At 42.3% G+C, this 15,711-nt stretch overlaps 1 protein-coding gene across 3 annotated transcripts in view; it reads right to left on the bottom strand.

Annotated features, from left to right (window-relative positions):
• CUNH20orf194 (chromosome unknown C20orf194 homolog) overlaps positions 1-15,711 on the bottom strand; it is a 137,368-nt gene that overhangs the window by 114,394 nt on the left and 7,263 nt on the right. For all 3 annotated transcript variants that reach the window (XM_005365596.2, XM_026788471.1, XM_026788470.1), the window contains exons 2-4: positions 7,852-7,931; positions 6,650-6,769; positions 876-1,000 (exon numbers count right to left, since the gene is read on the bottom strand). In XM_005365596.2, the coding sequence (XP_005365653.1) occupies positions 876-1,000; positions 6,650-6,769; positions 7,852-7,931 (325 nt within the window). The remainder of the gene's footprint in view (positions 1-875; positions 1,001-6,649; positions 6,770-7,851; positions 7,932-15,711) is intronic.

Here is a 15,711-nt window from a genome sequence, read left to right as displayed (position 1 = left end):
CTATCCTGTTTGTTGTCAAAGGCAGTCTCCATTTCTTCATCTCATAAACAAAACTCAACCCTAAATGGATTGACTGAGATGTAAATGGAAGACATAAGACCTGTTCCTTCAAGTTCCCCCAACAATCACATGGAAATAAAAGGTCTTAATTAATGCTGGGTAGAAACTGCCATGACATTACAGGCAGAAAATTCCCAGTTTTCTTTCTAGAAAGAACCCAAAGGGTTTTATTTTCTATTTGAAATAGACACTAAGAACCTAGACATAAATGTCCCAAAGTTTAAGAAATTCCAAGCTTTGTTAGGCATGTCCAGTCTTTTGACACTGTAACTCTACTTTGTCATCTATAGTTTAGACTCACTCAAAAATTGCATTATCAAATTATATTAAAAAATAATAATCTTCTTGGCTGGTGGGACATGCCTTTAATCCCAGCACTTAGGAGACAGAGGTCAGTAGACCTCTGAGTTTCAGACCGTCAGGGTTACACAGTGAGACCCTGTCTCAAACAAAACAAATAAATAAAAATAAAGATCCTATAACTATTTAAATAAGCCTACAACTTTGGGTTGAGTGACATTTGCAGCTATTCTTGCCTACTCTGGCCCTGAATGTGGAGGTTGGAAAAGCCTGCAGGGGCAGTCCCTGAGCATGGGACAGAATAGGTGAGAAAGGCAGCTCAGGATGGTGGGCTCAGAAGCCCAGTGTAAAAGCTCTTTTGTCTCCACCAGGTAAACAACTAAAAAGCTTTTTTCTTGAATATTCATTTTTGTGTGACCATATTCTGACGCTGGATCTGTGATGTTTGCTAAGGGGCTTCTGGTCCAAGTTGACACTTTGCTGAATGAAGTACTTAGCCTGTCTTCCCTCCTCACCTCATTTCCGGTCATGCAGTGGAAATGCAGGTTTCTCCAATGTGCTACATAAGGCAAAAGGTATCCATAGTTGATAGGATTACAGTACAAATGGACACTATCTGATTTAATCAATATAATCACATCTGTAAGAAAAAAGAAAAACACAAAATTGTCAAAGGCTTTCCCTTCAGACAGTTTCTGCCCAGAAAATAGTAACTTCCACTAATGCCTAATGAATTGTAGTTCAGTAATTCAGGGTTGCATGGCCAGGCCCTGGGTTCACTTCTATTATAACAAACAAACAAATAAATCTCAAAACCAAAACATACAGCTATTTCAGAAACAATGTAACAAAAGCCTAAATGTATAATTATTTAACCAAGCAGGGTCAAGTGTGGACAGTAAGGATTTTCTAGTGTTGCTACAATGCTCTTCCTATGACAGCCTCCTAGATATGACAGTGTATGCCCAGAATAAGTCAAAAGAGCAGGCTTCATTAGCTGAAGCAGTGTACTACAAAGTTCAACAAACTCAGAGATGCGGTACTGTGTTTCTTCTTTATTTACCGATTAACTGATGACAGTGGCTGCATACTGAAGGTTGAGCTAGAGCTACACAGGTTCTAGGCTGGCACTCATCAGTCTAAATTGCCTCAGCTGGCCTTCCACTCAGTACTCGGCACAGGGAGGCCTTGAACAATGCTCCTGTCTCAGCCTCCCAAGCAGCTGTGATTTCAGAACTGTGCCACTAGGCCTGGCTTCTTTTTTAGGCTACACAGACCTGGCTGATCTGGAATTCGCTGTGTAGACCAGGTTGGCCTTGAATTTATAGCGTTCCTCGCCTTTGTCTTCAAAGTGCTGGGATTTCAGATGTGCATCACCACACCTGGCTTTACAAAATACTTCGACGAGGAGATAAGTATCAAACGGAAATTACAGGGCTACTGAGTCAAGAAACAGCACCAACAGCAGGGACTACACACTAAAACCAGTGTCTAAAATTCCTGGCCAAAGGTTCACTTGGCTCCAGGCAATTGTGAGTCTGGACTCTGCCTGTCAGTCTTAGAAAAGGTTACTGTGTGCAGCAGTGAACTCTGCACACAGGAAAGGCTGGAAGGAAGGAAATGCAGGCAAGTGAAAGAGCTTCTGGAAACATACCAACAGACAGCAGATTTAGAACAGTCATCAACAGTGGTAGATCAAGTAAATAAGGAAATCCCAAGAGTGCAAAGAAACCCAGGCAAAGTCAAGTTCCCTGAGAGAGTAATGGAATAGGGCAGAATTACTAAAGTAGTCTAGGCATGGAAAATAAAAGTCTGCATAGTTCCAAAAGAAAAGCAGGCTTCATTCCATGGCTCCTGTGACGGCGGTGCCACTAGACCTCTTTCTAACAAGACTAAGCTAGGACTTGCTGGAAGAAAAGTGCAAAGGAAGAAACAAACCTCTCTTATGTCTCAGTACTGGGTTTCCTCACATCCCATCACCCCCAGAGCCCTGTAGACTACCTGCTAAGGGAGAAATTTTGTGATACCAGAAAACGTGAGGCACCCATCATACACCACACATGATCCACTATACACCACACATACTATACACTGAAGTGTAACCCTAAAGACTTAGTATCCAAAAACAAACAAACAAAAAAAAAACCCCACCAATTTTAACAATTGCTAACAAATTTCGTACTCTCAATAGACTGATATTTAACAGAGTTAAACAAATAAAGAAGAAAATATGGTCAGGTGTAGTGACTTTAATCATTTAATCCAAGCAATGGGGGTGGGGGCAGAGGTATGAGAATCTCTGTGAGTTCAAGGCCAGCATGGTCTTTATATGCAGTGACTTGTTCCAGGATGGCCAGATTCTACCTCAAAAGAAGAAAGAGGAGGAGAAAAAGGAGGAGGAGGAGGAGGAGGAGAAGGAGGAGGAGGAGGAGGAGGAGGAGGAGGAGGAGGAGGAGGAAGAATGAAGCAGGGAAGCTGGATATCATGGCACATGCTTATGATTCAAGTTCAAGGATGACACCCTGATTTAAATAGAGACACTGGTGTGAAAAAAATCCCCCCCAAAAGACAGCAGCAGGAGAATGAGAAGAAGCAGGAGGACAAGGAAGAGGAGAAAAGGACAAGGGATAGTAGGGCTGGCCAGTGTGGTAGAACAAGCTTTTAATCACAGAATTCTATGAGTTTGAGGCCAGCATAGTCTACACAGTCTGTTCCAGGATGGCCAGAGCTACATAAAGAGAACCTGTTGTCATCGTCGTCGTCGTCATCGTCCATCGTCATCATCAATCATCATCAACATCATCATCGTAGTAATAGTGGTAAAATTATGTTTAACACTTTTGAAAATGTCTAAAAAATAAGTATCTTACATTGGCCTTTTTATGTTCATAAAGTTAAAGGTAGAAGCATGCTAGTTGTGGTGGCCTGTGCCTTTAGTCCTAGCACTTAGGAAACAGAGGCAGGAGGATCTCTGTGAATTCGAGTTCTCTGAGTTTGATGCCAGTGTGGTCTACATAACAAGTTTCAGGACAGCAGGACCACATCGTGAAGCTCTGCTTCAAAAATTAAAAGAAGAAGAGGAAGAAGAGGAGGAGGAGGAGGAAGAAGAGGGATAGGAGAAGGAGGGGAGAAGAGAAAGGAGGGGAAGAAGGAGAAACAGCAGCAGCAACAATCTGGTGATTTTAGCTTTCAAACTATGTGGATATAAAAATGACTTTATTAATTTGGAGAAAAACGCTTATTTGCTAAGTATCCACTGTGACAAATGACAGGATAAAGCCAAAAAACAAGAAAAAGAAAAAACACATCTTTAGGAATTAAGCATTTTCCTTAATTTTAGTACTGATATGTCCCTTGTAACTATGGTTGCAGTGAAATGTGTAGCAAGTACAAGTTTCCAAAATAAATTCTGACCAGAACACTACATTTAAGGGAAGATATTTTATATTTGAGATGTTTACTTTATCTTATTTGTATGGGTGTTTTGCTTACATGTATGTCTGTGTCTCACTTGTATTCCTGGTACATGCAGAGAGGCCAGTCGAGGGCCTCTGATCCCCTGGGACTGGAGCTGTAGACAGCTGAGTCATCATATAGGCACAGGGAATTGGATCCAGGTCCTCTGGAAGAACAGTCAATGTTCCTAACCACTGAGTCCTGTCTCCAGCCCCCTGAAAGAAAATTTATTTTATTCAAGCCCTGCCTGTCTTGGAACTCACTCTGTAGGCCAGGCCAGTCTTAGACTCACTGAGATCCACCTGCCTCTGTTTCTCAAATGCTGGGATGAAAGGCTTGAGACACCTGGCCTGGCCCGGCCCAGTAATTTTAAATCAAAATCTGAAACAAACAAGCAAACAAATGAATTAAAAAACAATTGTAATGTCAGAAGCTACATCCATAAAAGTCTCAGCAATATGACCACCCAAACATGAGTTGAGCAAGGACATTACCAATGAACATGTCTAAGTGGACAGGGAAAAAAAGCCCTTGAAGCCTCAACTCTACACAAAAAACTACAGGCAACTGAGAAACACGGGGAGAAGGAGAGGTGGCATTCCAGGGAAGAGCACACCAACTAGTTGTCCAGAGACAAATGGTCAGCCCTAAAAACGTATTTACAAGTGTTATTATATGAACTGAGAAGATTATATATAGGAATATATATGTATATGTACTCAATAATAATTTAAAAAGAGGCCATGAATTTGAAGGGAGGGGGAGGACATATGAGGTTTTAGAGCAGTGGTTCTCAACCCTCCTAATGCTAGGACTCTTTAATACAGTTGTTCCTCGTGTTGTGGTAAACCCCAACCATAAAATTATTTTCATTGGCCATTTCATAACTGTAATTTTGCTACTGTTATGAATCATAATGTAAATGTTTTTTGGAGATAGAGGGTTGCCAAAAAGGGTCACACAGGTGGAGAACCACTTGTTTAGAGGAAAGAAAGGGAAGGAAAAATGTTATAATTTTATTTTAATATCAAAAATTAAAAAGAAAAAGAACGGATGAAGATAACAGTGGTGGCTCATGCGTGTAAACCTAGCACCCAGGAGGCTGGAAGCACTGTGGATCTAAAGCCAGTCTAAGTACAGAGAGAGCGCCTACCTCAGACAGAAAGATGAAGGAAGGAAGGAAAAGGAAGAAAGGACATTAACAAAAGAGGAATTTCAGTCTTCTTTTTCTGTATTTGTAACAAGGACAGCTTTGACTAAACTATGAACCGACAGTACTGGGGACTTTAGCATGACAGAATTTTCCAATAGTCTGTGACTCAGAACTAGTGACAGTTTAAGTCAGATAATTCTTCATCATGGAATTGAGGCTTTTTGTGCATTTTGAGATGTTTAGCAGCAGCCCTGGCATCCACTAGATGCCAGTAGTATCATGGCTCCAACCATGGCCATCAAAAATGTCTTCAGACATTGCTAAATGTCCCCCACAAGGGACAAAACTGCCCCCCAGCTGAGAACCACTATACTCAAGTGAGATCATCTGACATCAAATGTTTGCTTTCATGCCCTTCCCAGCTGCCCTGCAAAAGCGTCTTGTCTCTTGTCCAGTTTCACTTGTTTGTTGTAGGTCTTCTGACTCATCTCGCAACAATTTATAATGCTAAATATATGATATCAGGGATAGCTCCTGGGCAACAGCCCACAGCAGCATCAACACACGCAGTGTCTCCAAGCCAGAGAAGGCAGACTGCAGGCAGAAAGCCTGCATTGTATAAAGTCACAGGAAAAACAATTCCCAAGGACAGCAGGACAATAGGCCCTTGTTCCTCAGCTAACCATCCACATGAAGTGTTCTTCCTCACAAGAACAGCTTACAAGAACAAATCATCCTTGCCTCAAAGCTCTAACTGCTTTCAGTGGGTAACAGCACACAATCTAAACCTTCGGTGAAAAGCAGCAGCAGGCAATACTAAGAAAAGCTAGTGCACTGCCAAGAGAGAATGCCAAACCCTGATGTCAGCTTTTGGTCTCAAAGATGATTTACCCAATAAATGTATTCTGGAACCTGCTTGTTGATAGTCTGTTATGCAGTGTGTGACCAACAGAATATATTACTTAATAGGTCAATTAGGAAATGCAACTTTTCACTATTAAAAAGACAAAATCTTATCAGTTGTTAATACTAGCTACTTGGGAGGCTGAGGTCAGAGGGTTGCCAATTTCAAGACTAATTAGGACGTCACACATCATTCAGCCAATAAAGCAAAATAAGGTAAGAATTTACCAGAGCATTGAACTACTTAAAATTCGACCACATTTTCCCATTAAAAAATCATGCACGGGGTGCTGAGTGTATGTGTTTAATTTCAGCACTAGGGAGGCAGAGGCAGGTAGACGCCAGAGTTCAAAGTCAGCCTTGTCTACACAGCGAGCTTCAAGCCATTTAGAGCTACACAAGACTCTGTCACAAACAACAAACAAACCCACAAAAACAGAAACAGAAACAAAAAAACCCACAGAAACAAAAGCCCATGAATTGGAGCTGGAGAGATAGCTTAGCAGTTAAAGTACTTGCTACTCTTCCAGAGGACTGGGTTTCAACCAGAACACCTGAATGTTGGCTCACAACCACCTGTAACTCCAGTTCCAGATTTAATGTCCTCTTCTGGCCCAAGGGCACCAAGCACACACAAGGTGCACATTCAAACATGCAAATAAAACACCCACACAATAAATTAAAATTAAAACTATTTTTTTAAAAAAAATCATGAATTAAGGATCCAAAGAAATAAACCACTCTCTCCTACCATTTGCCAATATAATACAGACTTACCATCTAGAATTTCTTCAGAAAATCCTGTTTTCTCAAATTCAGTGGTATTCTGACTGTATAATCCGAGCAGAAGGTAATTGGCCAGCTCCCTGCAGCCTTCGTTGTACCTGCTGTCAATTCCTGCAAGGCAAGGAAGGCTGTGACTAGCCGTCTTATACCATGGAACACAATAAACGCCAGTGATAAAGCCCTCATGGCTTCAGGCAGTTCAAACCAGTTTTGAGCTAAAACTAAATAAACAACCCCTTGTTAAAGAAACAGGCTGAACCATAAGACACCTTTCTTGGATCTCAAGGTCTACATAGATGGGAGAATTAAGTAACAAATATTACTAAGGCTGTTGATTTCTAAAAAGCATTTTTTTCTTTTGGTTTTTAGTTTACATATATAGGTGTTTGGCCCACATGTATGTGTGTGAACCATGTATGCTTGGTGCCCAATGAGGCAAGAAGAGCACCCTCCAGGATACATAAGGTCCCCTAGAATTGGAATTACAGATGATTGTGAGTCACTATGTGGGTGCTGGGAATCGAACCTGGGTCCTTTGGAAGAACATCAAGTGCTCTTAACTACTAAGACATCTCCAGCCCCATATAAAGCAATTCTTAAGGGCAGAAAGAACCAGCAAATATGGTCTTCTATTGACTTACTAAAGATCTTGGAATACTTTCAGTTAGCCCAAGAACAGATCTCAAAGAGATCTTTATGAAAAATGTGTGAATGGTGGTTTGAAAAAGATGAAGACACGAGGGTGGAACAAAAAACTCTAATCCTTCACAAGCATCAGAAGGGATGCACTTTGAGTGTGGTGTGGTGATATATGCTCCTGCAGATGGCCCTCACTAAGATTATCTAGAAAGGTGTGACCAGAGACAAAAGAAATTAAATGACACTGTCTTTACCACTGCCTCCCAATGTCTGAGGCATCCCGGGCCTACAGCCATGTGCAGGATGGCAGGGTCAGGGTCAGTAGCTGTTGTCTATATGATTTTAGAAAGAATGGGTTGCAGCAGGAGCTCCTTATATCACTGACATCTCTTTTAATATTCACCCACAATAGAACAGGAGACTTCACAGGGAAGAGAACTGGGAAAACACTAACCTACAATGAAACTTCCATGATAGCATTATTATTATTATCTTCCTGAGTTAAAGAATGCAAACCACTGCCACTGTGAGTCCCACTTCATGAAAACACTGACCTAGGATGCAGAGAATCCCATCAGGCTGAGACTTGCTGCTCTGTGTCAGGATGCTCTGAACCTGGCGGAGACGGCTGCAGCTGTAACAGAACAACAGTTTCCTGAGTGTAGCATTGCATGAAAATCCCTAAAAACACACGCAGGAGGGATGGCTTTGTTAGGTCCGGATGCTGATACTTAGAACCATAGCCTTCTCCTCCATTTTCTGGACCAGATGATTATATTTAAGTGGTCTAAAGACTATCTGGACTACTGATTATAAACCAGTCTGTCAGTGGCTCTTTTATTCAGTGAAGGATGACACCAAGGCCCTATTCATAATCAATCAGGAGATGATTCAAGAATTCCCAACACCTTTTTACTTTTGTTGGATCTGAAAGACAAGTTTCCATGCTGATTTAGGTTAATTTTGGTCTTTACCAGTCTGTATCAAAAGTAGCAAACAAAAATTGACATAAATGGCTCAACAAACTCAGCTCCAATCCTTCCATTTGACCACCCTCATGGAATCTCAGCACAGAAGAAACACTTGATTTCTAGAGAGCTATTACTCCTCTGGCAGAAGGGACATTTCTTGCACCCAGGCAAAGTGTAAGAAAACATGTATTCCTAAACAATGAAATCTCTATGAACTGTTCTGCCTTTCTATCTCCCTCTATTCCTTCTCAGTAACCCCAAAGATGAGTACCCAATGTCAATGTCAGGTCAAGCCTGATCCTTCACCACCTCCAGGTCTTTGCCCACACCCCACCACAAACATTTTTAAGTGTTCAGTATCATTAACCATTAGGAATACAAACTAAAACTACTTTGAGATTCCATTTTACCCCAGTCATAATGGGGGTAGGGTTGTGAGGAAAGAGAAAGGAGTGGGGGTGGGTTAATCAAAACTAAGGATTTATAAAAAAACTCTCATGCAAAGCCACTACTGTGTCATCTTAAACTATGACTTAAGGGACTGGAGAAATGGCAGTATTTAAGAGCACTTGCTGCTCTTCCAAAGAACCAGAGTTCAGTTCCCAAGATGCAGGTCCAGAACCCAGAACACACTTTGACAACTTACACCTGCTTGTAATTTCAGTTCCAGGGGATCCAATGCCCCCTTCTGGGGCACCTGTACATACATGGTACAACACACACACACACACACACACACACACACACACACACACACCCTCTTGAAAAATATGACTTAAAAAGAGATGAAAGGAGGTACCCTGCAAGGATGGACAATGCTGCTCCCAGAAGACATGGGCTATTAGATGAAAATCCAGTACAGGCATAGGATCCTACCCTATAAGTTATTGATCAGGGAGGCTCCAAAGGCTCCCCAAAACAAGACAGGGTATTGCCACTGCTCTTGATTGTCTACCAAAAACAGAGAGTAAAGAGCTGGAGAGATGGTTCAGTAATAAGAACACTGGCTGCTTTTCAGGGGATTTGAGTTTAAGGCATCCACATGGTGGCTCATAACCATATATAAGTCCAGTTCAGGGATCTGACATGCTGTTCTTGCCTCCGTGAGGAACCAGGCACACATGTGATGCATAGAAACGGATAAAAACAAAATATGCACATGAAAAATTTCACAAAATATATTTCAGGCTGGGCACAGTGGTGCATGCCTTTAATCCCAACACTTTGTAGGCCGAGGTAAGTGCATTTCTTCAAGTTCAAGGCTAGCTTGGTCTACATAGTGAGTTCCAGGCCTACCAGGACTCACAATCAGAGACTTTCTTTCTTTCTCTCTCTCTGGAAAAAACAAACAAACAAACAACAACAAAAAAGAACCTACTGCAGAAGACATCCCACATTCTCACTGCAGACAAAGAATACATCTGGAACTGACTAGTGAACTCTCTCCCTGATGGCCAGCTTTCATGGTGCTGGAATATGTTATACAGGCTTCCAGAGGAGAAAGACATCAGTGGCCATACACAACAACGGCCCCTGCATGCTACAATAACAACCTTCCAGGCAAGATGTGCCCACTGGTATAATAATAATATCATGAATGTTATGGGTTAATCAGCCACCTTATAACTGGATTTGAGGCCTGCTCCACAGAAGGAAATCCATGCCTGGTACTGTAAACTTGGCCCAAAGCCCTTGGCTGCGGTGCTCACAGGAACCAGGGGAAACCTAGTACTATTGTATTCTTGACTGGAAGTCATCGAACTGCTTTCTAAGTATTTGTTTACACTCACAGAGCTATGTTCCTCCCAACCTTGCTCATAGAAGCTTCTTTTCGCACTGGGTTAGTGGTTACTGTAGAAGCTCACAACTGGTCAAAATGCTGAGAATAAAACAGGTGGCTGTGAGTTACTAAATGGGACTTTCGTAGGAACCCCACGACCGCCCTAACAAGGCTTGGTGAACATCACAGAAGAGGAAGAAAGACTAAGAGCTGGAGGATAGGGAGCTGTACTGTGAAGTGCTGTTTTCCAGAGAGGACGCAACACTGCACCCATGAACTCACAGTAGGTGTGCTTACCTGCACAAGAGCAAGCCAAAATATCTCTTCTCTTTTTTGCGGGGGTGGGGGGGTTGAGATACACTTTCTCAATGTAGCACTGGCTGTATTGGAACTTGCTCTGTAGACCAGACTGGCCTCAAACTTGCAGAGATCCGCCTGTCTCTACCTCCCAAGTGTTGGGATTAAAGGCGTGCACCATTGCCCAGTTACAGTCAAAATTTCAACACGGCTGGGGAAAGGGTTCATGAGCTCCCATCTCTAGCTGAGGAGCTATTGGCAGTTGATGGTTGCTAGGTGAGGAAGAGTCATTTTTACTCAGGGGTGTGGTTACACAAGATAGTACAAATATCAATTCTCCCCAAATTAGCATGTAGGTTTAACACAATTCCAATCAACTGCCAAAAAATTTTATGGATATAGAAAAGTTTATTCTAGCTTGGTGGTGGCAGCGCATACCTTTAAACCCAGCACTCAGGAGGCAGAGGTAGGCAGATCTTTTTGTGAGTTCAAAGCCAGCCTGGTCTGCAGGACAGGCTCTAATGCTACACATGCTACACAGAGGAACTGTGTCTTGTGGGGGCGGGGATTTATTCTAAAATATACGGGGTCTAGTGAGCTAGTGAGATGACAGAGTTCCAGGCCAGCTAGAGCTACATAGTAAGATCTATTTCAAAAATTAAATAAACCATATGGTAGGCTTCATGAGTATTTATCATACTATCCTTTTACTTTTTCTGTTAAGATAGTTTATAATAACAGTTAGAGGCTATGAGGAAAGAGTCATATGGAATAGCAAGGTTTTAGAAGCAACAGTGTAAAAATGGCAAGATAATTTTAATATTAAATAAACTTCTTTCCCTGAGAAATGACACCTACCTGCCCCTGTACGCTTTCTTTTTTAGTCATTTCCCCACTAGAAAGACTTTGCACACTGGCCCTCTGGCCCATTTTCTATTCAGGACAGCATGCTGACTAACTGCCAAGGTTACTAAGAGCTCTTTGGTCTACAAACTTACAACCAGCCACTGACAAAAAGCATGTCCAGATCATGTGACCAAGAAACAAAAGTGTTTCCCCGGCAACTGCTGTTGAAAGCCAAGACAATACTGAAAATAGGAGAGACTTTTTTCCTACTTGTATCCTGTCCAGTCCAAATAAAGCAGGCGCACATAAATGTAAAGAGTGTCTTTTTTCCTTAAGTAGAACATTATCCTGATTAGTGTTTTTGTATCAAATGGGTAAAACTAAATTCAGGTTTTTTTCCCTTTGTACGTTTTCTTGTTTCTCAGATTTAATCTTTAACCAGAATACAGCTGATCTGTCACGGAACCACGAAGCATTACAGCTACTTAATTATTTACTTTTAACTAAGAGCAAAAAAAAAAAAGTCCTGATGAGTTCAAAGAAAAGTACAATCAATCACCCTATTCCCATCTATTCCCACCCATAACCCAGAATTAATCACAGTTAACGTCTTGGCATATCTGCTTTATTCATATTAATGCTTTCTGAAACTATATGCATAAAATACTAGTTTACTGTTCTTTCAGAAAGAATAAAAAATTTGTACAAAACTAAAGTTTTCATTGATTCTTATAACCAAAGGTTAAGATAGTTCGTTATGTGTCTACATGAATACACCCGAAAGTCTACAGTAACACTTTTGCAGCTCACAGTACCTGAGCAAGGCTGGTACATCCTGGATAGGCCTGTGTTTGTTCACAACTTACAGAGTTTTACCTTCAGAAGTCATGGAGTGAGTGTGATGGCCAGTTTAATGTCAACTTGACACAAACTAGAGTACCTCCACAAGACTGGGCTGTAGGCAAGCCTATAGGGTATTTTCTTAATTAACAATTGAAGTGGGAGGGTCCAGCCCACTGTGGGTGGGGCCACCCCTGGTCTGGTGGTCCTGGGCAATTGTAAGAAAGCAAATTAAGTAAATCATGGCGAACAGGCCAGTAAGCAGCATGTCTCAGTGGCCTCTGCATTAGTTCCTGACTCTATGTTCCTATCCTGTTTGGGTTCCTGTGCTGACTTCCTTCAGTGATGAATGATAAGGAAGCATAAGCCAATTAAACCCATCCCTCCCCAAATGCTTTTAGTCATGGTGTTTCATCACAGCAATAGGAACCCTAATAACAAGGGGTAAAGACATTTACCACCAAACCTGGGCTGGATAGGCAGGACCCATGGTAAAGAAAAGAAGATTCTCCCACGTTGTCCTCTGACCATATATGCACCTAGAGAGCATGTCCCCCACCCAACCAAGTAAGTAAAAGATAAATGCAAAAAAAAAAAAGAACAAAAACAAACAAAAAAACTCCACAAAACAACAAAAAACTCATGGATAAACTGAGGATATAGCTCAATGGCAGAACATTTGCCTGGCTCTGGGTACAATCCCTAATACAGAACACACACACACACATTCTACAATCGTTTCAGGGTGGTAAAGCATTTACATAACAATATCCTGGATCCAATCTTCAAGACCTCAAAGAAGAATGCTGCTTTTACACTCTTATTAATTTCTGGGTTTTCCTTAGGTTTAGAAACAGTTTGGGCATGGGATGACAACTCAATTGTCACCAATGGGCAATAGGAGAGAAGTGGAGCCTTTGGCATTCTCAGGTTCACAGTTGCTTTGCAAGCTCTTGGAGGGTGAAGAGAACGGGAGGCCGCCACTATGGCTGCAGAAAGCTACAGTGGCAACAACTTGGCTATCAACCCCAGCTAGAGGGTGAGCCAGACACCTCTAGAGACAGCCTGAACTGGTGTTCTTGTGCAGAGCATGACACATGAGCAGATGCCTTCCTTCAAAGGCCAGGAAACCCATGCATGATCTTTTTCTACTCACTAGTTTCCCAATTACTTCACCATTTAAACTAGAAAAGATGCTACAAGCTATCCAAACCAGTGTCTAGCGTAAAAAGACATTGAACAAATGACATGTCTCTGTTCTTTTCATGAAATTCTAGTCAGTCAGAAGCCTTGGATAATCTTTCACACAGGTTTGGCTTTCCCCACCCCTGGAAAACTCCAGTTCACAGTGATATGTGTATGCCAGGTGTGTGCAGGTGACTGTGGAGGTCAGAAGAGAGCATCAGATCCCTTGGAGCTGGAGTTGCAGGCATTTGTGAGATGCTAGCTTGGGTGGTGGATACAAACTCTTTGCAAAACAGCAAGTCGAGCTGGGTGGTGGTGGTACACGCCTTTAATCCCAGCACTCGGGAGGCAGAGGCAGATGGATCTCTGTGAGTATGAAGCCAGCCTGGTTTGCAAGAGCTAGTTCCAGGACAGGCTCCAAAGCTACAGAGAAACCCTGTCTAAAAAAAAAAAAAAAAAAAAAACAGCTGAGGGGTAGGGGCAGGTGAGATGACTCAACATAAGTCTTGCCACCAAGTGGGAGAATCTGAGTTTGGTCTTGGAATCCACATTGTGAATGAGAGAACTGACTCCTATGCTGTCCTCTGACCTCCACACACACACCTCTCCAGCCCCTCAGTTCACAGGGGAGCCTTTACTAGAAGTGTTCTGAAAACAGCAATGACATATGAAATGACACATACTTCAATAAATGACTCTATTGGCTTAACTGATAGCAGAGTAAAGGGAAATAGGTTATTCCAGGAGGTCAATTAAAAGTCAGTGGCAGACGCACAACTGTCACCTCAACAATTGGGAGGTAGAGGTGGAAGGGTTAGGACTTCAAGTTGTGTTGTAAGACACTATTCCTAGGAAGACCAATCAATGTCTATTCATCCCAGATTGGGAACTTAGGACAGACCAAAGTAAGGAAACCACTAAGTTCAACTTGGTGAACCAGTGAGTTTTATTGGGGCTCCTGACAGGAACAGAAATGACTCACAGACAGCCCCTCACAAAGCTGTCAACAGCACACAAAAGCAAGAAACCTGGAGCTCATGGCACAGACTACAGACAGCTCAACAGGTCAGAGTGTCTCTTTCAGACAGCTCAGTTTCTCAGTCTTCTAGGCAGCTCTGGTGATCTCCATCTCTTCCAGGTGGACAGAAGATCAAGCCATATTCAAAAGTAGAATAAATGATACGCTGAGGACCCAGCTCTCCGACAGAATGCTTGCCTAGCAATCCCAGAGCACCGAGACTGGTCTCAAGCACTGACTGGCGTGACTGCAGTGCCATAGAAAGAACGAACACAGTAAGTATGGAGTCTAGGTATGGCAAATAGGAATACTCACTGAATAATTCAGCTTTTCTGAACTTCAGAGATTCTTCATATTGCAATGCTAGAGGGGAATCACAGTGAGAGTAACAAAGGCCACCATATCTGTATTAACCTAGACTTCAGGTCTAGATCAGAATGAGCTCACTACAGGACTGAGACACTGACGAGGCCTGGTCTTTAGAGTAAAGCTACTACCATCTACTTCCCTTGTCAAAATTAAGAAACTTGAAGAAAGGCAGAGGCAGACGTGTGGCAAGGCAACAAATACCATTTCCACTGATGTCCTACACTGGTGACAGGTAAGACAAATGTTACTACTATCGTGACCAAAAGAGGTTAACCACTAGCCATAAAATGACTCACACTGACACACATACGGTATGACTGAAGAACATGTTACTATCACGTGGTGGTTTGAACAAGAATGGCCCCCATAGGTTCATATATTTAAATGCTTAGGGAGTGGCACTCTTTGTTGGAGTAGGTGTGTCCTTGTTAGAGGAAGTGTGTCACTGGGGTGGGCTTTGGGGTTTCAAATGCTCAAGTCTGGCCCAGTGTCTCTGCTCTTCCTGCTGCCTGAGGATACAGATGTAGACCTCTAAGCTACCTCTCCAGCAACATGTATGCCTGTGTGCCAGCATGCTTCCTGCCATGATGACTGGACTCTGACCTGTAAGCCAGACCCAATTAAATGTTTTTCTTTATAAGGATTGCTGTGGTAATGGTGTCTCTTCACACAACACAACACTGATTAAAACACCCACCTCCACACAGCCCCAACACTCCAGTGCAGTATCATCCTCATTCTAGACAGTTCTATCGCTGGGGTACAACCATACTCATCTTCCCTTTCTTTAATAATATACGCATTTTACTTAGGTTAGCAATAGGCCAGATTCCTCTGCTTCTAGGGCTATCTGACTAAGGAGGCAAGTTCAGAAGCTGTGTAAAGCATCTCTTGTAGGGGCACTGACTCAACTAAGAGGACTACTCTCCTCCTCTTACCATGAAAACTACCTGCTAATGTCACCAAATAAAGCACAGAAGCAGCCTGGATCCTTGATAGCTTTACACTAGAAGAGGCCTGTCTCCTCTGGAGAACATCTGCAACAAGAATAAATATGCAACTCACGTTTGCTAAGAATCTCTTACTAACTACTGGGTGTAATTCCTTA

This window comes from Microtus ochrogaster, unplaced genomic scaffold (assembly GCF_000317375.1).
Source record: "Microtus ochrogaster isolate Prairie Vole_2 unplaced genomic scaffold, MicOch1.0 UNK3, whole genome shotgun sequence".
In the NCBI taxonomy this organism is placed as follows: domain Eukaryota; kingdom Metazoa; phylum Chordata; class Mammalia; order Rodentia; family Cricetidae; genus Microtus; species Microtus ochrogaster.
The sequence above is the reverse complement of the archived record's forward strand: the minus strand, read 5'-3'. Positions and strand labels throughout refer to the sequence as shown.